The 22,542-nt window shown below is 37.0% G+C and overlaps 4 protein-coding genes across 6 annotated transcripts; 2 read left to right on the top strand and 2 right to left on the bottom strand.

Annotated features, from left to right (window-relative positions):
* Nucleotides 1–1,638: 1,638 nt before the first annotated feature.
* Nucleotides 1,639–3,035, bottom strand: LOC118877095 (uncharacterized). Of its 2 annotated transcripts, XM_065863681.2 has the most exons (4): nucleotides 2,739–3,035; nucleotides 2,513–2,574; nucleotides 2,278–2,461; nucleotides 1,639–2,247 (listed from the first exon to the last, which is right to left on the bottom strand). In XM_065863681.2, exons 2-4 carry the CDS (start codon nucleotides 2,522–2,524, stop codon nucleotides 1,796–1,798), a joined length of 648 nt encoding a protein of 215 aa, XP_065719753.2. In that variant the 5' UTR covers nucleotides 2,525–2,574; nucleotides 2,739–3,035; the 3' UTR covers nucleotides 1,639–1,795. The 2 variants fall into 2 exon arrangements, with proteins under 2 accessions (XP_065719753.2, XP_036669935.3); XM_036814040.3 differs by having other exon boundaries at nucleotides 1,639–2,461; nucleotides 2,739–3,033.
* A 948-nt stretch (nucleotides 3,036–3,983) lies between these two features.
* Nucleotides 3,984–16,726, bottom strand: Hr51 (Hormone receptor 51). Its single transcript, XM_036814223.3, has 10 exons — nucleotides 15,442–16,726; nucleotides 11,266–11,653; nucleotides 8,875–8,978; nucleotides 7,521–7,635; nucleotides 6,279–6,334; nucleotides 5,881–6,198; nucleotides 4,850–5,058; nucleotides 4,523–4,684; nucleotides 4,296–4,460; nucleotides 3,984–4,229 (listed from the first exon to the last, which is right to left on the bottom strand). Exons 1-10 carry the CDS (start codon nucleotides 15,485–15,487, stop codon nucleotides 4,047–4,049), a joined length of 1,746 nt encoding a protein of 581 aa, XP_036670118.3. The 5' UTR covers nucleotides 15,488–16,726; the 3' UTR covers nucleotides 3,984–4,046.
* A 2,317-nt stretch (nucleotides 16,727–19,043) lies between these two features.
* LOC139352590 (protein spalt-accessory-like) lies at nucleotides 19,044–19,950 on the top strand. Its single transcript, XM_070995277.1, has 2 exons — nucleotides 19,044–19,180; nucleotides 19,236–19,950. The coding sequence occupies exons 1-2, from the start codon at nucleotides 19,169–19,171 to the stop codon at nucleotides 19,884–19,886; spliced, it is 663 nt and encodes a 220-aa protein (XP_070851378.1). The 5' UTR covers nucleotides 19,044–19,168; the 3' UTR covers nucleotides 19,887–19,950.
* A 1,582-nt stretch (nucleotides 19,951–21,532) lies between these two features.
* LOC108017887 (protein spalt-accessory) lies at nucleotides 21,533–22,123 on the top strand. 2 transcript variants are annotated; one of them, XM_065863520.2, is made up of 3 exons: nucleotides 21,533–21,648; nucleotides 21,706–21,805; nucleotides 21,881–22,123. In XM_065863520.2, exons 1-3 carry the CDS (start codon nucleotides 21,637–21,639, stop codon nucleotides 22,048–22,050), a joined length of 282 nt encoding a protein of 93 aa, XP_065719592.1. In that variant the 5' UTR covers nucleotides 21,533–21,636; the 3' UTR covers nucleotides 22,051–22,123. The 2 variants fall into 2 exon arrangements, with proteins under 2 accessions (XP_065719592.1, XP_016940544.2); XM_017085055.4 differs by having other exon boundaries at nucleotides 21,585–21,648; nucleotides 21,706–22,123.
* Nucleotides 22,124–22,542: the final 419 nt, after the last annotated feature.

The following is a 22,542-nucleotide window of genomic DNA, read 5'->3' as shown; positions in this document are numbered from 1 at the left end:
TTTCTGACAGTAATGATTATAGCTATCTGTAGGCTGCAATAAATGCCGAAAAATGACTCAACATTAAGATAACAGTGAAATCCATCTTCAATGTATCACTGTGGATGGCAGTCCACGTAGTGACGAAGCGCACTAGGAGGGTGTGCGAAGGCAACTACTATATATACACGAAGAAATGGAAATCTACTGTAATCGTCTGATTGTTCCGAGTGATACATCAATCGAAAGGTATTGCAAAAACTAAAAAAAAATTGTGATATATGTTATAGTTTTCAACTAAGTGATATATGTTTAAGCTTACAACTACAATGTCTAACTTTAACTTAATTTCTCTTAACGCCATAGTTTGAGCATTGTGGTTAAACGATTTTTATACCCTTACACAGGTATTTCAGTCAGAAGCTTGCAACGCCTTCAAGGAGACGTTTCAGACCCCATAAAGTATATATATTCTTGATCAGCCGTGATCAGTCGTGTCAATCTAGCCATGTCCGTCCGTCCGTTTCTGCAAAAACAAGTTTCTCAATTGTAAAGCTATAGCGCTCGATCTATTCCAAAAGACTTTTCTATTAAAGGTACACTCAGAAAAAAAAAAGAAGTATTTCGTGCTTGAATCAAGTATTTTCGGTGTCAAAACTTCGCGAAGCATGGAAAATACAGAACCCGAGATCAAAATACAGCTTTCAAGCACGAATTTTCAAGACCGAAAATACCAGGTTTCAGAACCTTTCGGTCTAAAATCAACTATGAATTATTCTTATGTGTAGTCATATTTGAACTTAAAATAAGAACGATGTAATAATAAAGTAAGAAAGTTGCAGGCTGATTTAAGGACGAATATTTCTTATATCAATATACATATATTTTAATATAAAATTGGGTTTCTATTATATGCTAGTAAGGGAAATAAGTATTGGAAACTGAAATAAACGAGATATACATAAATAATATTTTTATTTTAAGTTTACTTACGACTTGTCGCCTACGGACATTAACACTGTATAATTTATGCGCCTTATATACCGAGCAGAATAACAGTTCGGAATTATTAGATATTTAAATCCAAAATGTGCTTCATGTCAGAACTTTTTCAGCACGATAGTTTTTAAATGGTAAGTATTAAATCGTTTTTAAGTCAGGGTTGTTTGTACTTGATTAAAGAAGGGTGTTTTTCCCTGAGTGTAGTATTTAGGTAGTCGATATATATATATAAAAATATCGGACACATAAATAATTAAATAAGCTTTATAAAATTGGTTTGGGGTATAACTTTATTTTTAGCATCAGAGTTTTAAAATAAATATAACAAAAATGCATTTTTGCCGAGGTCATGAATATTGGAGTTGTAATTTAATTTTTAATTTTAAGTAAGAATTGTGAAACAGATACCCGTTTCTCATCCAAGCAGCAAATCGATTGCACCCTGCGACACTCCATCGATTCGCAAGTAGATGGGTATTGCTAATAAAAACAAAAGCCCATTTACAACTTTTCAAGATATTGAAACATGAGGGCGCCTGTCAGACTGACTGGCGTGGCACTCTGATCTGCTTAATTTCTAACACTCTAGCTCTTATGGGAAATGCTTCCTTCCACCTGTTAGATGTAAATGGGTATTTATAATTAAAACAAATCAAATCTTTTAACAGCAAGGGTATATAGCCTTTAATCTTTCAATTTTTAGTGAATATTACATAAAATGTATACTTATAAAACAAGGAAAAACTACCAACTATTGAATATTTACACTTTCACATTTTAAAGATTACCAGTCAGTCCCAGACCAGAAAGAACATTATTTTCCAAATGGATTGGAAGATGAACATATAGCGCATTTAAAAAAATATGTAGGTCTGTTATTCCATTGCAGACCTGTTTGTGTACCGTGACCGTCAACTCCTTCTCCGTTGCTGAATCCCTTGAATCTTTCGCTTTCACCACCAACATAGGGACCTGGTACGCCATATGCGCCTATATTATCGAGTCCAAGACGTCCGCTATTTAATGTTTGGCTTTTGCCAACGTATTGGGGGCCTGCTCCTCCCAGATTTCCAAGATTGAATCTTGCGCTTTGAACAACAACATAAGGACCGGGTACTCCATAAACACCTTGACTACCATATCCTCCCATATTATTGAAACTTAGATGGCCGCCATTCAATCCTTCGGTGTGAACAACTACTTTGGGACCAGGTCTGCCATATTTTCCCTGAACTCCAAATCCATCTGGATTTCTGTAGTTATATGTTTCTCTTTGAGCATTGACATTTGGCCATGGTGCGACATATACTTTCTGACCGACAATTACTCCTCTACTTCTGACACGTGAAGATTCATTCAATATTTCGTTTTGACCTAAGAACTGGCGATTAGTTCCGCCGTATCCTTCCTGACCACGAAGCTTTCCGCCAAATCCTTGAGGAGCGGCCAAAATAACGGCCATCAGGGCAAACAGGACAATCTAAAGAACATATCAATGTATATTAAGATAATTTTAACAGTTGATACTAACCAGTAATTTCATGTTGCTCCCTTTCCAAACCAAACCAGCTATTGGAGGCTTCGACAAAAACGCTGCAAAAAAATAAAATATTGATAGTTTCATGTTGCAAAACTTTAAAAGACTATTTAAATGAGTCTGTTTTGTTATTGTAATAGCAAAAAATTAATTAAACGTTAACAATATTTACTGTAACATTACATTGCTTTTCTCCAATGTGATGTTTATAATACTTAACTGGATCTGGCGCTCGACTATATAAGTCCTTGTTGTTTGAAATGTTTTTTTCCAAATTGGTGTGTTTTAGTTTTGGTGTTATCATTTATAAGAAAGGCGACAACCTCTTATCAATTTTATTTTTCTTGTTTTTCACAATCACTTTGCTTCGAGTTCAACGTGTCTTAACTTAGGTATAATCACTGAACAAATTAATGCTCCTTTATGGGAAACACATTTTTTCTGAAAAGAATTTAATTTTTTAAGAGAAAGAACACACCCAGTCTTGCTTAAAAAGCCACAGTAACTAAAAGTTATTTGTTGTGGAGTCCCATAAGCAAAACAGCTTCACAGACACAGATTCCAAAATTGTCTGCCAAGTCAAATACACATATGTAGAATTTAATGTATATGGACGGTCATTCGCACTGACGAAGCACTTCCAAATCATCATTATCATCTAAATGGAAATATTGCAAAACAACACTTTAAAATTTATATAAACTTTTAAATTTAAAGCAAAAATATTTGATAAACTTGATCAACTTAAAAAAAAAAACAAACAAAAATATATTCAGCCCTATGACTTCGGTAAAATTTTGAATTTTTCAAAACCGTTCAATTCAGTTTTTGTTAGTTGCTGTCAACCGGGAAAGCCAAAAATTTCGACGACAAGCAAGTTGGAATAAGGCGCACTAGCTTACTCACAAGTGACTTCAGAAAAATTTAATATTTTTTAGATTTACTTATATTCAATATTTTTTAAAACTAAAATTTCCGCACTTAAATATGATAACGACGGGAAAACATTTTTTAGAAGATCAAACGCACGATAAAAGTTTTGTTGGGAAAAAACATATTATTCTGTACAGATTGGGAATGCAGCAAATGTTTAAGTGTCCATTAATAACCGAGTCAGGCAATAATGTATTTATTTCTCAAATATGTATGAAATGAAATCATTCAAAATAAATAATTTGTGTATGGTGTCACTTAGGTGAGCCCATAAAAAATAAGAAAGTGTGCGTCGTCCAACGATTAAAAGTTTACAAGAGTTTAATAACCAAATACGAGATAACATTAAATCTTCTATAAACATTTTTTGCATCAACCAATAAAGTTTTGTTTAGCTTTCACATAATCAGAACACAAATTAAAAACTAAAAGAACAAGACTTGCGCTCGATTAAAAATTTGTGCTGTTCTTATTATATTTAATCAATTTAGAATTACATAAAGAAAAATATAATAATTAAAGCCCACGTCACTTAACATTCAAGACACAAAAACCATATTTATTTAAATTTTCTGTAACTTAAAGCACGAGTTAACTAGTTCTTATACATATCGCAGAGGACCTTCTCCATGGGCGTGTTGCCAATTGTGCGCTGAAAGTAAATGGACTCGATCTTGTGGGAGCTGATCATGCGCAATAGTGGCAGCATGAGAAGGAGTCTACCGAATCTGGCGATCTGGGCCGTGAACTGCGTCTTCGTGTGCTGCGACAACATTACCTGGTGGCACAAAACAAATAAATGAGTTAATATTACCTAGTTTCAATTTATTCATAGCATACTTACGTGCGCCTGATCCTGGAGATTCTCAATCTGCGCCGGATCCTTCAGTCCGCGGGTCTCCGGTCGGAACAAAACTATCGCCTTGAGGCAAGCGAATTCTGCAGGATCCACCAGAACCGCCTTGTACTTGCAAAAGATCTCGTGAAGGGTTCGCACATCCGCCGCCAGCTACCACAAATTTAGGGATATTGATGAAAAGGAAATAAAAGTAAGAGTTTCGTATAAGTTACCTCTTCCTTTGTTATGCAAGTGTCCCCATTGGCATTGTTCTCCAGATTATTACAGTGCTCCGCTACCGAGAAGAGAGCACAGCCCGTAGGATCCAAGGGGATACACCATTGGATAGCGTTCAGCAGGAATAGCTCTGACCAGGACTCCTCTAGGAGAATTACCTGAAAGGAATGGGGATTCAACTGGTTAATTAGTCTGTCTGTTTATATATAAATATTATTGAATTCGAATTAAGCTATTAAATATATTTATAATTTTAGTTGTGTTAGTGCTATTAAGTCGTAATATTAGACCTATTAAGAAAGTATTTCTTAATTTAAACCTACCTGATCTCGAAAGGAGAGACGCGCAAAGCTGGGCAGGTTCTTGGCCCACTTGACGGCCATGAAGAGCAGTCGGGCACTCGTTTCGTAAACTGTTTCATGCTGGTGGGCATAAAGATTGGGCGACATGAACTGCGGCATGATGAAACTGGAGTCCGATCTGCTGACCGTGTGCGGCTCCTCGTTGTCGTTGGTTACATCAATTGAGTCATCTGACAAATTAGAAGATATAATAATATAATAATAATATATATTAGCGTAATAAATATACAAAATAGATCATAGCTATACAACCATTTAGTTAATCTATTTTTTTTAAGTTTATTCGAGTTATTTTAAAATCTAAAGCATAATAACTTTTAATTGTGGGTATCTAAGAAATATGTAGACCCTTTATTGACTTTAAATTGGTTTTTTGCCATACCCACAAAAGAAACTATGCAAAAGTAACATAGAAATGAATCTGATCAAAAACAACAAAGCTATTATTATACTCGTTACTCGTAGAGAATAGGGGAATATTGTATTCGTCGAAAAGTATGTAACAGGTGAAAGGAAGCGTTTCTGATATATCTGTATATATATCTGATATTCTATATATCCCTGAACAGGATAACTACTTTAGTCGATCTAGCCATGACTGACCTTTCTGAATGAACGTTTAGATCTCATACACTATAAAAGCTTCAACGTTGGAATTAAGCAAGCAGATTCTAGAGATTCCAGCGCAGCACAAGTTTCTATTTATCTGTTGCCCACATTTTTAAGATAGTTAAAGTGTAAATGGGATATTAATTTGTTTATCAGGAGCTATCTTAAAATTGTAAGAAAGCGGACCATTAAGAAGTTATGAATAAATATTTCTTGCATATCTCCATCTCCCTTGCGCTCCCTTCAGCTGAGTAACGGGTATCTGATAGTCGAGGCAATCGACTTTACCCTTCTTCCTTGATTTAACATTTAAATCGTAGATTTTAAATTGCTTTTTTATTTTATTATTATTATTATTATTTTTCTGTGCCATCAAAACCCACCATCATTGTCATTTTCCATCGTGGGACTGGAGGAGCTGATGGAGGAGACGCTGCCGCCGGCGTTGTTTTTCTCCTTGGTGTTTTCAGGCGCCGGTGAGCTAGGATCGATGGAGTGGTTGCTGCTCGAGTTGGTCGAGTGGGAGACGTTGCCACTGCTGGCCAGCTCCATCCCGTAGGCCTTCTCCTTGGGCGAGTGGTGGACTCCGGCGGCGTTAAACATGGGAAAGCTTCCGGCGCCCATGTGGTTCGCCGCCAATTGCATGGAGGAGGTGAGGTGGTTGTGGTGCAGCAGTCTTCCCGTCGGCAGGCTGCCCAGTGCTGTTCGAGGATCAAACGGAAATCAAGGAAGGGCATAAGTTACATCCCAAACTATCAGCCGGGGGGCAGGGACTACTCACAGGGCGGGGGCAGGAGTCCGGAGCCGTAACAGGGCGGAGACAGTAGCACGGGTGGTCTGCAAATTGGAGTTGCCCGCAGATTTTGGGCGGTTAGAAAGACTTATGCAAATGACAGCCCAGCCACACCACATACACTCGGAAAAAAACCGAACATTTCAAAAATACACTAAGTTGTTTCAATTGTATTAATAAATTATTTCTTCTACGAGTGAATAAAAAATGTATTCTAATAGCTTCTTGCTAATTTTCTAAGGTATACTTTATATTACTAAAGCATTTGTCATATAAAGTTCGTTTAACGTGCATAAAGTAAAATGAAATAAATACGCCATTTGTTTTTCTTAGATCTTTAAAAATGGAATGTTTAATAAATGTTTAGTAAATATTTTTGCTTAGCTGTGAGACATTTATATAACATTTATTTTAATTGCTTTCAAAACAATAACGTCAAATATCAATTATCAAACAAAAATGTATCATAAGGAATTCTCTCGTTAGCAAGAATACTGAGCGTTATATATGTAGATAATTTCAAAAGTTGACTATATTGCTTGATTTTGTAAGTGTTGTAGCTCTAAATAAATAATTACTTATAAATTATTGCAGATAAACCTTGAATTCAGGTATTTAATTTACACAATTTAAACGGTTTTAAATATATTTAATGAACTACCCGAGACATATTAAATAACTGCTATAACATCTGATATTAAAATTTTAAAATTAATTTGTTTTCCTTCGTAAGCAAGAATACTGAGCTTTATGTAGATAATTTCAAAAGTTTACTATATTGCTAGATTTTGTAAGTTTTGTAGCTCTTATTATTATAAATTATTGCAGATAAATCTTGAATTCAGGTATTTGATTTACACATTTTAAGCGTTTCTAAATATATTTTATGAACTAGCCTAGACATATTAAATAACTGCCATGAAAACCTCTGATATTAAAATTTTAAAACTAATTTGTTTTCCTTCGTAAGCAAGAATACTGAGCGTTATATAGATAATTTCAAAAGTTGACTATATTGCTTGATTTTGTAAGTGTTGTAGCTCTAAATGATTAATTACTTTTAAGTTTTTGCAGATAAATCTTAAATTCAGGTATTTGCTTTACACATTTTAAGTGGTTTTAAATATATTTAATGAACTACCCAAGACATATTAAATAACTGCTATGAAAACCTCTAACATTTAATTTTTAAATGAATTTTTTTCCCAGTGCAGATGCAGACACACTTACCCGAAAACCCCGACGGCCACGGCGGCCTCTCGCAGCGCCCGTCCGTGTTCCATCTCCCGCAGGGTCTCCGGCCTTATAGTGGCCGTGTTGCGGGGCTGTCGCTCATTTTGCACGGCTGTAATTGGAAAACAAATGCAACTAACATGAGCACTCAGAATCTAGTTGTTCGTGGACGCGGACGTGTCCGTAATGAGGAAATGTCACACTGACAAAATCGCTTCGAGGTATCGCTCAGGTATCGCTGGATAAACAGGACCAAAAACAGGACCAGCCGCGTGTGCCTCGCCTTTCCTGCTCATCAGCATATGGAGTTTTCCGGCTGAGGGGAACAAGGCCATCCGTCTATTCCATTGATGGCAAATTGGTTTTGCGGTCACGTGCCGCTCACGCCCACAAATTGTTTCGCCATTTGTTTATGCAATTTCACCGCACAATGAGCGTGGGCCACAAAAGCTACTTCGCCGCTAATGGCGGATCCGCAAACTGTGGCTATTTTCCATACGGCTCGCATAATTTACGAGTAAATTAAAGGATCCGTAATGGAGTCGGTATAGTGTGTGAATCGTTCTTTGAAAGAATGAGTGGGACGAAGTCACGACTTGAAAGTGAAGCGAAAGATATGAAAGTATCTTACCCATTTGGGTTTTTATTTGGTAAAGTTTAAGATCTGTCAAGCTGGATGTTAAAGGATGTATCTAAGCAATCTGTAAATCTATAAAAGTGAACGACTACAAAAAGTTGGTAGGCCCTTTTTCTATATTTTATATATACCTCAGTTAGCAACAAAAAACATATCTTAGTTTATAAATGTAAAAGCATGTATGATAATATTAATTTCGAGGAACTAGTAACTTTCACCATTGAAACCTTTTATACTTAGTCGAGTACAATCAGTTCATATTGAATTTGTTAGCCTGAAACTGACTGACGGCTGCTGTTTGTCTATTTACTTTTCAAGAAATCGAACCAGCCATCAAAACAATGAAGAAAACTTTCAGTCAAAGTGAACAATTGGGGTTCACTGAAGTGGCAGCGCTAAAGCTGCATAAAATCTGTCAAAGACAACACGAGCAGCAGGTAACAAATCAATTGGGTGAGCAATATGTAAATAAGGAGCACCCTCAACCGAAAGATAGCCACCCCAAAATGAGGACGCTGCTGCGGCTGCGGATGCGAATGCGAATGCTCTTCTAGAGGGTTTTTGGCGTGGGAAAGGGTTAAAGTGCAGATGGAAACGGGGGCACGTGTACACGGGCTTTTGAGGTCCTGTTAAAGACCAATTAAACATGTTTCGGTTCATTAGAGCGAGCTGGAATATAGATATGATAATGCAGTTGGTAATGCCCATCCTTACCATCCTTGTTCATTCCCATTTGAAGGCACTTCTTGAGCCTGCAGGCCTGGCATTGATTCCGATGGGCTTTGTCCACCACACATCGTCCAGTTCCCGCCTGGCAGCTGGAAATAGAAATCAGAATCGATTTAGATAGTGCCAGGACATAATCAAGTTATCCTGCGCGTCTCCTAACGAGATTTGTCGTGTCAAAAATTGCAACATTTGTCGAATTCGATAGCGAACACAAAGCGGCAGACTAAGGCCAACCGAGCGGAAATCCAGCCACAAAAGCACTTCTGAATCTGCTAGATACAGGACCTGTTCCTCTCTTCCGTTTCATCGACCTCTCGTCCTTTGTTCTGCCCTCGTACAACTTTAATCAAATCAGGGCCAAGTGGCGTATTCCGTACATCCACCCGTACAGCCACAAAAACCCAGGTCCTCGAAACCATTTTTAGCCCAGTCATCGCCTCCCTTTTTGCACACTAAGCCTGCGCCAAAACTCAAAGATGGCCAACGCTCCTAGAAATCTCCAGCCGTCCATTTTGTTTCCATTTTATGTCCTTCGTGGCGCCTTGGATGAAATCACTTAGCCAAATGTATCCTTGAGATACAGCCCTTGTATATAGTTACTTATATAATTGAGGTATTTTGTGTATGCAAATGTCCGATTTTCGTAAACAAATCAAGTAGATTGGATATGTGTGAATGGGCATTTCTTTCTTTTGGAATACCAAGTTTTGTGTGTCTATAAAATAATCACATAATATTGCCATGCCCCAAACCATCAAAAAGCCAGGAATAGACGATGAACTCATTTGAGTATACCGAAACTATGATGGAAATACCAACAGGATATATTTTGGTTGGGGCTTATGGTGCCTTTAGTATTTGAAGATACTCTTAAAACAAAATTCTTAGTTATTTAAAAATAGTTTCTCTGAATATAGCTGCAAATTTTAATTCCATATTCTTCATAATATTTATTTTTTATGAAATCTGTATATACTAGAAATCTATAGATTTTAACGGTTTAGTAAATAAGTGAGCACATAAAATAGGATATCATTTTCTATAGCTATAACCAAATTAATATATTTTCAGCATATCCTTGGAAAATTCCTTTAGCTAAATTCGAAAGTTCTGATTGGAAGCAATTGATTATAATTGAAAAAGGCTTAATGGGACCACCGGGGACATATCGACTTAGAAATAAAAAGGACCAAGGGCCAGATTGACTCTGTCGACCATCGGAAAACAAGTCACGTCGGTGAAAATATACACTGGACCTGTATCCCTTTTTCCTTTTCCGGGCCGGAGTGTATCCCTCGTTTAGTCATTCCAGTGCAGGGGAGGATGGTGCTCTATTTTATGTAGAGCCACACAGAAACAGGACCGCCCCCATTTTTTGACTTTGTTGCGATTCGGCTTAGACGGTGGGCGAAGATGTCGGGAGTTCGAACGAGGGAGGATGAGGGTGCCGGGTCACATTTGGCCAAGTGTTTTGCCCTTAAGCCCTCCATATCAATCTCATGGGACCGCACGGATATAGAGATTTCGACATTTGTGATTTACCGCGCCTGCTGGAAAGCCGCAGAGCAAAATATACATTTCTGTATCATAACTTTATGTTTTTGCTGGCATTGATTCTGTCGTTTTGGATTATGGGATATTTTTTCTGATTTAATGATAATTGATAACGTACGACAAACTTTTTTCCGTTTTTGATTCGAGTATTTGTTCTATTTGGAAAATTCCAATGTCAAAATAAAAAGTTTTAAACGAATTCACTTTAAATTCAATTACATTTTAAGCTGCAATCGGGGGAGAAAGTAAAGTGGCATTCGCACATGATGCCATTCTGGGCACAAAGTCAACGCGAGGGCAAATATGCGCATTCAAAAGTTGACGCTCAAATCCCAAAGATTTGAATAATTGTAATGAATTTGGCAGAGCTTCGTAATCCGCCAGACGGGCCTCTGGGCACAGTAGCCCACACCCTAGAATCACCCACTTTTGGGCAAATGTTGCAACATTTAATGGAAATGAAATGGTAATGACTGGATTTAGGACCACAGTTAAGCTACACTGGAAGTTGTTTGATGAAGATTGCAATATTTATAAAGGAACTTGATTTTAAAGGGAATTAAGAGGCTTATAAATAAATTTTCCATTTTTAAAAAATGTTGTAAAAATGTTTAATGATTACAAATGTTGATTTATTTATGGCTTATCTTTCTTTCCTAAATCGCAGTAATACTAGGTTCAGAATGTTAACTAATGTTATCTTAAAAATGCGTAGTTTTACCGTCGATCTATATTTCTATATCTATATATTTTGTTTATAACATCTAATATTTATTATAATTTGTAAATATAATAGTTAAACATTTTTTTATGTTTACCCACCGATAAATGAGTTTCCGCCGCACACTGCGTTTGAAAAATCCAGAGCAGCCATTGCAGGCCAGGATTCCGTAGTGCTTTCCGGAGCTGGTGTCGCCGCACACCACGCAGATGAGTCCCAGATTCTGACCCTTAATCCGGGACATCGAAGAGGCTTCTGTCGAGGATGAGTGGTTCATGGAGTTGGCTGCCGCTGCTGCTGCCGCCGCGGCTGCTGCAGCAGCACTGTGGTTCCAGCTCAGCAATCGACCGGCGGACACGTTGGCGGCGGCGGGATGAGGGGGCGGCTGCTGTGAGGGTGGGGCCACGCCCCCCGAAGTGGGCGGAGGCGCCTGTCCGTGCATCGGGGCCGGCGGCGGCGTATAGCAATGCCGCTGGGGACTGTGGTGCTCTGCAATAATACATCACATTGATATACTTCTTAGTTACCTACATGGACAAATGATCCTCAAACTTAATTTGTACACCCTTGCAGAAGGTGATATGATTTCAGTCATAAATACAGTTCAAGGAGACAATTTTGACTCTAAAAAGTATATATATTCGATCTAGCCATATCCGTCTGCCTGTTTTTACGCGAACTAGTCTCATATTTTTAATGCTATAGGGATATAAGGTTTCCAAAAGTCGTCTGTCTGTTGCATGTAGTATATAACACAATCATATCATATAGCTCCTATAGGAATAACCGGAAAAATAATGGAAAACAGTTGAACAAAAATATATTTCTTCTGTTTTTAGACATGTTATCTTCTACTCTCCAAAATATAATGTTTTATTATTTCAGAATTTCGAATTGAATTCGAAAAAACGGGCGAGTATATATATAGCTGCCATAGAAACAGTCGGAAAATTAATGGGAAGTAAATATGGTTTTTTATAAATATCCCTGAAGCCAGCCACAATCGCTTAAAATTAAAAATAATGTTATTAGCATTGACTATTTCTTATAACTACAAGCGCACATAAATTTTGTTAACTTCCTTTCTTGTTTAGTGATATTTTTTTCGTTCGTGAAAAAGTTGTAGCTCCACAGAGAGAAGTATCCAAGAACATTGTTCTTGAATTGAGAACATTCGTTCTTGAAAACCGTGTAAGTGCATTTTGGTATCAATATAAGAACGAAATGGTGAGAAAAGAAAAGTTAATTTGAATTTTTCTTTTTGATAAGTATACACTAAGGACTGAACAAATAGTTTATTTGTACATACAATGTACTCAGAATTTTCTCTGTGTAGTTGTCCTTACTTTTCCTTGATAATTATTTAATCTTTTAAGTTCTCTAAAAAATTCAGTAATGATCCGTAAGTTATTTGTTGACCTGTTTTGTAATTTTACCCAACAAGGACCAAAAATAAAATAAGTTTACTCGTCAGATATATTTCTAGTTCTTTTTTATTGTTTGATCCCAATCAAGCATAAGCCATTTAAAACTATAGACGCGATTTTACACTTTTCCCCCAATGGTAACGGTGTGGTGCAATAAAAAATCACTTATGTAGTTCATATAAATTAAATCTCAATTTGTCAGTTGTGCACCGGATTGTGGAAGCTGGGGGACTGGGACCTGCCGATCTTATCCCTGCGTGGCGACATTGACGCCCTGTAATCCGCAAATATATTTACACATTCAATTAGGGTGCCATTAAGCCAAACGGCTCTCGAGCAGAGCGTGCCGAGCAATCTGTGCGCAAAATTTGCCTCGGGGGACGATTGTTTTGCCATCACACCCTAATTTGATTGTAGTTTCCTTACTGATTTTTTGATGCACTTAACCCTCGACGGGCCAAGGACGAGGACACATTTGTTACACTCGCCACTTGGCTGTGCGCTCGACCATTTGGGTTCCTGGTTCTGGTTTTGGTTCTGGTTTTGGTCCGCTTGTGATTCGGATCGAGAGACAAAGTCAGGAGGCCTTTCATCCGGGACCAACTGGCAGGGCTGCGGTCTAATGCCAGAGGATTAGCGTCATATGCTTGCATTTTCCGGGTCTTCGTCTTTGTTAATTTTATGAGCTCGTTGAAATTCACTTTGGCCTACTCCCGCAAACGCACCCAAAAGTGTTAAGGGCTGTGTTATGAATTTCTGAAATTTTTGGCGGCCTGACTCGGTGTCTAATTCAATTTGGTGATTATCACAAATTGAATTTGCTTGGCCACTCGTGCATGCCATCAGGAAGTTGGGCATCGATTTAATTTGAGTGTCTCCGCAGACAACTCGTTACTACAAATTGGTAATTCAAATTGAAAATGTGTTAATAGAACAATGATATCTAATTCGCTCTTTTTTTGCTTCTTTTCAATTTTTATCAAGACATTTCAAACTTATTGCGGTTTTTCAATGCCATCTAGATTTTAGCTTTCTATTTTTTTCTAAAACATTAAGAAACATCAACTCGACGTTCATACATACGTTCAGACAAACGGACTTACACGACAGACAAACACTCCAATTTGTCACTATTTAACTGCTATTAAGTAAAATACCAATTAGTCTACTCCTATTCTCATTATTTTAAGCTAAAATAATAAATTTAAGTTGTTAAAAAAACGTTAACAGTATTTTTAATCAAAAACTAAGCTTTTTTTAAATTTTACGACTACATATGTATTTCCTTAAAAAAAATATTACATTTTGCGACGGATCAAAAACAAGAAAGCAAGCTTATGTTTCTATATCCTTACAAGTCGTTCCCGTGAGAGCATTGTATGTAAAAAGCTTTTCGATTTTTGGAAAACTAAAAAAAAACCAATCATTCATATGGCAGCTACATGATAACTTTTTTAATTTTATTAAAAATTCTGAAATATAATTATAATGATATTCCCAGAGTAGAAGTTAATATTTCAAAAAACACCGAAATTATAATTTTTTTACATTTTTAAAAAACTATTTTCTTGATTATTCCGTTCCGACTTATATAATACCTGCAATAGAAATAAGACTTTCGGGAAGGTATCATCCCTTTAGCTTTAGAACTGAGACACCAGTTTTCGTAGAAACGGACAGACAGACGGACGGACATACGGACATGACTACATCGAATAGTCTAGTGATGCTTATCCCGAAAAAATATACTTTATGGGGTCAGAAACGTCTCCTTCACTGCGTTGCAAACTTCTGACTAAAATCATTTTACCCTCTGCAAGGGTATAACAAATAATGGAAGTAAATTTCCGCAAGCTGCAGCTTTTTTACCCTAACCTTACTTATTCAATAAAAAGTGACTTAAATAAGTATAAATATAAAATATATAACAACGAAATAAGGGCAAAAATCTTAAAAAACAATCAGTTTTTACCTATTTGACCGAATCACCGAAGAACTGGGAAAATCGGTACATTTTCCAGATCTTTCTTATGGGAGGTATAGGAAAAGGACGTCCGATCTTCAAGTGTTTTTAACCTCAAGGTATGCATACAAAATACTGTTTGGAAAGATTCATATTAACACTAATTGCTTTTACACTTCGCAAAATATCCTCACAAACAGCATAACTTTACCAGTTTCATTAGATCGCTCCTATGAAAGATTTAGTATATAAAGGTTCGATCCAACTTGACCTGCGTGCACAAATTTTCAAATCAATTCTTAGCTCGCAAACGGTATTGAAACACAAGAATGGACGGTCTATGGCGACTCGTCTAGTGATTCTGCTCAAGAATATATATACTTTATGGAGTCAAAAACCTGTCCTTTACTGCGTTATAAGCTTCTGATCAAAATTGTAACACCCTCTGCCAAGGTATATAAATTAGCAAAGTGTGCACCACGTATTTTGTTCACATGTGGAAAATTTTTGGTCTTAAATCTTTGCTCTCAAAATTTTTTTTTCATAGAAACCCTTTATCTTTTTCTCTTTATGACCTTTTTTTCTTAACGTGGCCTTAATAATTGAGGGTATACGGTGTCCGAAAAAAACGTGTAATTATATTTTACACACAATTAAACGTAAATGTGATTTTGTTCTTATTATATGAATCCTTTATACACTTTATAAATTTTTTTTTTTTAATAAAACTCTTGAAGGGTATGAATTTTATTTCTTTTAAGTATAAATTTCACTTACTTAAAGTATTTATTATTTATGAATTTCATTTTTTAAGAAACCAAATATATAATATTTTTTTCACTATTTATGTAAAGTATTTATTATTATCCCATAAATGTATAATTTACCTTGAGATGATGGGCGTGTTTCGGAGGAATTTTCTTCTTTATTCATTTTGGTTTTACTAGAGTGTGATTTTAAGTTACACGAAGTTTAAAAGTCTTATTAACAAGAAGCACCTTTTTTTATTATTTAAAATTTCACTTTTAAAACACACTTTTGTAGGATGTCTCATTAAGCTCCATAATTAGAGAGAGGCGACGGCAACTAAACTGGAGTGTCCTGCGATTCCCGCTGATGAAACCAAACCGAACCGATCCGACGGCGACTGCGAATGTGCGGCGATGATGATGTTAACGTCTCGATGTACGATTTCAGATTCTGGATTTCAGATTTATCATAAAAGCGTGACAGGAGCTAAACAGTGATGTGTCCACTCCAGCAGTCGGCCAACCAGCCAACGGGCCAACCCCGGACTAGGAAAAAACCATATCGCAGGATATAATCCGCGGTCGCTGAGTGGGCAGAGGAGTGTGCGAGTGTGTGCGAGTGTGTGTGTGCGAGGACAAAAAGCACAGCACAGGACACACTAACACACACCACCACCAGCAAGAGCAGAGAGCATCGAGCATCGAGCAGCGAGCAGCCAGCAAGGAGCAGCGAGCGAAGGATAACCGCACACTACCCACCCACCGACGAAGACTTTTAGTGGCAACTCTGGTGGCGCATTTGCTTGTTGGCTTGCTTTGATTCGTTCCTTCTTGATGCTGCGGCAGGAGCATGTCCTTGCTGCTAGTGTGCGAGTGTGTGTGTGTGTGTGGGTAAGCCAAGCCACAATCGCAATCTCCAATAAACACCCGGCTCTGCGCTCTCTCCGCACACACACACACACACACACAAGCAAACGGCAGAGAACTTTCGGTTCGGTCGCCATCATGACTCACAAAAAGGTGAGAGGAGAAGAGAGACGGGCAGCGGAAACGGAAACTGAAGTGGGAGAGAGCAATGGTGGCTCCCCACCAATACACCCATAAACCGGATGACGCAGCTGCGCGGCTGGCGCTCGTATAATCGTCTTGGGTTTTGACATTTTGTTTTTGTTTTATAATACCCTTTGTGATGTCGGCGCTTTCCAGTTGCTCTGCATGTCCTTCCCCTCGTCTGTCCCGCTCCGCCCCCCTGACCCTCTTCAAACGACGTCACTCTTGGCCTCGTCTTCTAACCGCCCACCCAAAGCATCCGTCTCCTCCGCCACCCACAATTGCCACCTCCCAGTTAACTGTAATTGAATTGAAGAGAAAATTGTTTTTGCTCGTTGCTCTGTGGGTGTACTTGTATCGCCTGAAAGTATATCTAAATGTACATATAAGGAGTGTTACGAATCGATTTTTAATGAAATAGTTTTAAAATTTTATTTTTTCCAAAATTACAATGATTGCTTCCCCAAAACATCTCTTAAAAATTTCAAGTTATATGGTTTATATATATTTTACAGTCTTTCATACATTAATAGATAATTTTAGGTCAAGTTATATGGCTTATATATATTTTACAGTCTTACATATATTAATAGATAATTTTAGGTCTAGGGACTTCCTTTTTTTTATAAATAATAATATTGAAATAAGCTTTTATTTATTTATTCCCTAGCAATACTAATAGGTTAAAATTTTGATTTAAAGCCTTAGAAACCGAGGAGTAATCGCCTTATAGATCATTTTTCGCTTTTCTAATACAAAGGGTAGCTTCTGGTTCTTTTCGAAATATCAAAGTCGTCTTTTAGGAGAACTATACAAAACTTGACTGGCCACCATCACTTTCAGAAATATCTTTAAACAAAATCTAAGCAAGTTTGTAGTATGTTTGGGAGAACCTGTAATATAAAAAAATTGAGTTTAAGCTTACAAATATTTGTAAAAATTTTAATAAAACGCAAAAAAACTTAATATTAGACTTAATCTCTTAAAAAACAATATTCATTTAAAGCTTACTTAAAAACAAAACTTTGCATTAAATGTATGATGGTGTGTTTCATTTTTATATGTATTGTTTTCTATTCGTTCTATATAAACACTCTTATTTAAGACTTTGTGGCCCCGGGTCCACTAATCCAATAATCGATAAATGTAGCTTGCCGGGGGGGTATGAAAATGGTGTAGAACCGGGTGGCACGGGGTTCCGTTCCGCTCCCCGATTTTGTTGTGGGGCTTTTGCCATGCTTAATGCGCCGACATTAACTTTGTAACAAATGAGATGTCGGAATACAACAGTCAGGATCCTGGCAAGCCACAGCCCCTCCTCTCGCTCTCTCCTTCGCTCCTTTCTCCGCTCCTTTCTCCAATCTCTCTCTCCATCTCTCTCGTTGTGTGGGGGAGAAAGCAAGAGAGAAAGCTGGCAGAAGTTTATGCTCGGCACAAAAGTGAACAAATGCAAAAGTCAAAGCGCTTTGCCGCCATGGCCACGCCCACCACGCCGAGGGAGGAGCGAGAGAGAGCGAGAAGGAGCGATAGAGAGAGCGGCTTTATCCTGTAATAGCCAAGGATACCCGGCAGTGCGAGCGAGGCAGGCGATGCCGTGCGAGCGGGACGAACAGAGGCAACAGGGTTGGTTCTTGACATTTGAACGGCGACATTTCGCATTGCCAGGATACCAGGATACATACACAAATACACCCACACCGACGCATCTCTGCGAATCCCACCCACAGGAAAGCGAAGGGTGGGGGCTGCCAGCCTGATCAAGTGCAGTGCACTTTATTTAATCAATCAAAATTCATGGACTGCCTCTTTTATTCAACATTCAGACACATTGTATCTTTGATTTACGTCCCGGTCATACTTTAACAGCAAGTCCTAGATATTCAGCTACCGGTCCTTACTATAAAGCCACTATAAAATCTTAATGACATTTCCTTTATTAAAATATAAATGCATTTGTGTTTCATATTTATTATTTACAGCAGCTGAAATGTAATCTCAAGATAAATTTTTTAAGATTACAAGCACACTATTAATTTTTGCTTTCATCAGTTATTCGTTTAATGTATATTGAACACATACATATGTGAAACCAAAAGCTTATATTATATAGGAGACTAAAATCTAGAGTTGATAAATACATAACTTATAAGTCATAAAAATTACATTTGTAAAGTCCATTAAAGTATATATTGAGAAATGAAAAAGCTCAATAGATTTCAAAAAATTTCATATTGAGGTCCTAACACATATAAATAGTCTATTAAAAGAACAAAGACACGTGTTTCATCAAAGCTTTTTTTGTCTGTGACTAACATTTTGTTTTGTTTTCAGCTAAGCAATGACCTCTTGCGTTATCAAAATTTTTTGGGTTTTGCCACAGGGTAATCAATATTTAATGGGAATATGTTTTTGAATACCTTTGTTATGCAGACTAGGTACTTTTTTAAATTGAGTCATAAAATAAATTAAAAGATTAGAGAAGTTATTACTTGGGATGAAAGAAATAAAAAAGTTATCAAAATTTTTTGTGATTTACCACAGGGTAATTAATTTTTAATGGGAATATGTATTTCCATACTTATGTTATGCAGACTACGTCTTTTTTTAATTGAGTCATAAAATAAATTAAAAGATTAGAGAAGTTATTACTTGGGATGAATGAAAAAAAAAATATTCAAAAGGAAAAAGTATACTAAGTAAATAAACTACTAACAGGTAACTTAAAGTCGAAACATATTACTTGGTACTTTTGGCAGTTCGGGTATAAAAGGAGTCAACTTTTCAAGTTGGTTGTAGTTTCAAAATACAAATTAACATGAAATTATTGGTGAGTAAGCTAATTATGATCAAAGGTAACTTAGTCAAGTGGTTTTTCCCTTTAGATTGTCCTATTTGCCTTGGTGGGCACTGGATTTGCCAGACCTGGATACGACGGAGGTCTTAATAATATTGAAAGTCGTTTTGGCGGGTCCGTTCCCCAGAGTGGACAGGGAGGATACGGGAGCGGGCAGGGTGGATACGCACCCAGTCGTCAGGGTGAGCAGATAGGATACTCCGGAGGACCTAGTTTTCAAAATAATATTAGAGAATTCGGTGAATCCGTTCCCAAGAATGGACAGGGAGTATACGGTGGCGGACTTAGTCTGCAGGGTGGTCTTGGAGGATATGGTGGATCGGTTACCCAAAGTGTACAGAGAGGATATGGTGAAATAGGTTATGGCGGATCTGTTCCCCAGAATGGACATCGAGGATATGGCGGATCTGTTCCCCAGAGTGGACACAAAGGATATGGCCAGAGTGGACAAGGAGGTTACGGCAGCGGGCAGGGAGGATATGGCAGATCTCTTCCCCAGAGTGGTCAGAGGGGATACAGTGGCGGACCCAGTCGCCAGGTCAGTCTTGGAGGATATGATGAACCCGTTCCCCAAAGTGGTCAGGAAGGATATGGCGCCGAATTTGGTCAAGCCAAGCATGATTTTTATCATCACGTGCATGATAAACACTGCGATCATCATAATCATGGACACTATTAAACGCCCCTTTATAAAAGAACATTAAAAAGCATAAAAAATAAATTTTAAAACTATTACTATCAAATGGCAATTTTTTTCGGATGGTAATTAGAAACATTTAATTTTAACTGTTTTTATCGATTTTGGGTAGATTGTGAAAACTTGCCATTGATTGCTTTACATCGAAAGACGTATTGTTCTTGTACATATTTCTTAAAGGTTCTTAAATTGTGTTAAAATTCATGCTCAATAAGAAACCAAAAGTTCTAATTATTGTTAAAAGAAAGAAATTTCTCATTTAATTCTGTTTTGGATTCACAATCAAAGTTTATTTTATGAATAATTAATTCATGTTCTTTCTGCTATCAGGCACATTGACATAGAAGTGTGCTTGACAGGTAATCTCAGTCATCTAATAATGCAAATTTGTACGCCCCAGGTATAAATATAAGACATTTCCGTTGTTGAGTTCAGTTCAAGAACTTGAATCAACATGAATCTATTGGTAGGCCCTGCGGTAGTAAAGTAACCTGGACTAAATTTGAACTATCCTTCAGGTTGTTCTTTTAGCCTGGCTGGCCCTTGCTTCTGCCAACCCTGCTAGTGCAGTTGGCCCAAGGTACACCAATTGGTGGGATAGAAGAGAACGGCCATCACAGCCATCACAAGTGCAGACCACCTAAATAAATTTATGTGAATATTAAACAAATTGTGACTATTTTAATACTGTTTGAAAGGACATGATTATTAAAATATAATTGAAAAGGCCAACTATAATAATAATATTATAAATTCTTTTAATGCGTGTTTCTGACTCGAAAATGGAGCATACTTAGCTTTCTACGTGCGTCTGAATAATTTAAATCATTTACTTGCTAAGACTTTGCAGGAATAACCAAACACAAATTTAAAAACTTTAATTATATAAAAACATTTTTATATCAAACTTAGAACTTAAACTCTATTAAAGCTCGACCCTTCATAACGAAAATGTAGTTATCTATTGTTTTATAAATGTTATAAATATATTACTACTTTTTATAACAATTCACAATATTAATGAGAATAACTTAAAATTATACTGTCTTTCAAGGCGGTCCCATGTCGACTTACGTCTTGAACAAAACACAAAAACTGGATTCTGATATTCTTTTCATTCTTCCTAACCCCTTATTTAAAGTAATCTGATATTTTTAACCGAAACTGCTTTATGAATCCTTTATGATAAAGGGTCAACATTTTAAATTGATGTTTTTAATTTATAAAGTGGCAAAAGTAATAAATAGCTCTTATCAATTAAAAGTCTCACACTCATGCTTAACAAAATACGCACATACCTTGTATGTATGCCTACAATTTTTTTTTCAGAAAACAAAAACAATGGTCTGATTGCTGCTTCCTCCGTCTGTGATTTACATGTTGTTTTTTTTTCCACTAAAAATTGACCTCTTGTTGCCTTATCAACATTTTTCGATCTTTACACGGTAATACTATTTAATTGGGAATATTTCTTGAAAAATTATAATTTATCATACTTTTATTTGCTGCCAAACAAATTTTTTTGTTTTGAAAAGAGAATTTCATCTGTTATTTAAGTGCAATAAGGCAAGAAGTATATCAGAAAATATTTACTTTGTAGCGTTGATAAATTTAGAGTTAGGTACGCTAATAGGTATCTCATAGTCGAAATTACATTTTGAATTTCTTTACGACTCGGGTATAAAAAGAGGCCTGTTTTAGAGTCGAGTTTAGTTTGAAAATTTAAATCAACATGAAACTGCTGGTGAGTAGGCTTAACGATTAATAAAGTAGCCATAACTAAAATTGGTTTACCCTTTAGATCGTTCTAATTGCCTTAGTGGGGGCTGTTTTGGCCAGACCCCAAGGAGGATTTGGACCTCAAGGAGGATTTGGTGGACCTCAAGGAGGATATGGTGGACCTCAAGGAGGCTTCGGCGGACAAGGAGGATACGGCGGACAGGGAGGATACGGTGGACAGGGAGGATTTGGTGGACCTCAAGGAGGATTTGGTGGACCTCAAGGAGGATTCGGCGGACAAGGAGGATACGGCGGACACGGAGGTCACGGCGGTCAGAGAGGATTCGGCGGACACAACAGCGAATTTGGTGGTGGATTTAATGGACAGCATCATGGACATGGACATCATAATCGTCACGGCTACTAATTCTCCAATTTGTTAGCATTATATAAAAAACGTTTCAAAATAATAATAAAGCAATTTCTTTTCCGCTATTTTACTTAATACTGTCCTGATATTTAAATTTCAAAAGGGTAAAATCAGAAAAAAAGGAAAACTTATTTTGATTGTCTTAATAAAGAAATTCACCCGAATGGATGGAAATGTAAAGTAAACAAAAAAGAAAGAAAAATTCGGCAAGCCTAAGTTAATATGCAGGGGTATAAGCTTTAACCTTATCATGGATTCATGCATTTAAACCAGTATACAAAAATTTGAAATACTGGATTCTTAAAATCATTTCATACCCCAGAGTATACGAAAATAAGATTAAAAACAACGTAGCTACAAAATGTATCTTTCTATTTTCTTATACATTTTCCGATTGTTTCCGTGTCAGTTTTATGATCCAGTTATATTATTCCGTTCATTCGTATGGGAGCTACAGGACGTAGTTGTCGATCCAGCTTGTTCAACCGG

The sequence above is a fragment of the Drosophila suzukii genome, chromosome 2R (genome assembly GCF_043229965.1).
Source record: "Drosophila suzukii chromosome 2R, CBGP_Dsuzu_IsoJpt1.0, whole genome shotgun sequence".
Classification (NCBI taxonomy): domain Eukaryota; kingdom Metazoa; phylum Arthropoda; class Insecta; order Diptera; family Drosophilidae; genus Drosophila; species Drosophila suzukii.
The sequence above is the reverse complement of the archived record's forward strand: the minus strand, read 5'-3'. Positions and strand labels throughout refer to the sequence as shown.

Excerpts from the sequence above, each read along its gene's own strand:
- Hr51 (XM_036814223.3), bottom strand. The coding sequence starts at position 15,487 with ATGAATAAAGAAGAAAATTCCTCCGAAACACGCCCATCATCTCAAG. Across the intron at positions 7,636-8,874 it reads AATGGGAATGAACAAGGATG|CCGTGCAAAATGAGCGACAG; the intron begins GTAAGGATGGGC and ends TTCCAATTACAG. Across the intron at positions 4,230-4,295 it reads ATCTCCAGGATCAGGCGCAC|GTAATGTTGTCGCAGCACAC; the intron begins GTAAGTATGCTA and ends TTGTGCCACCAG.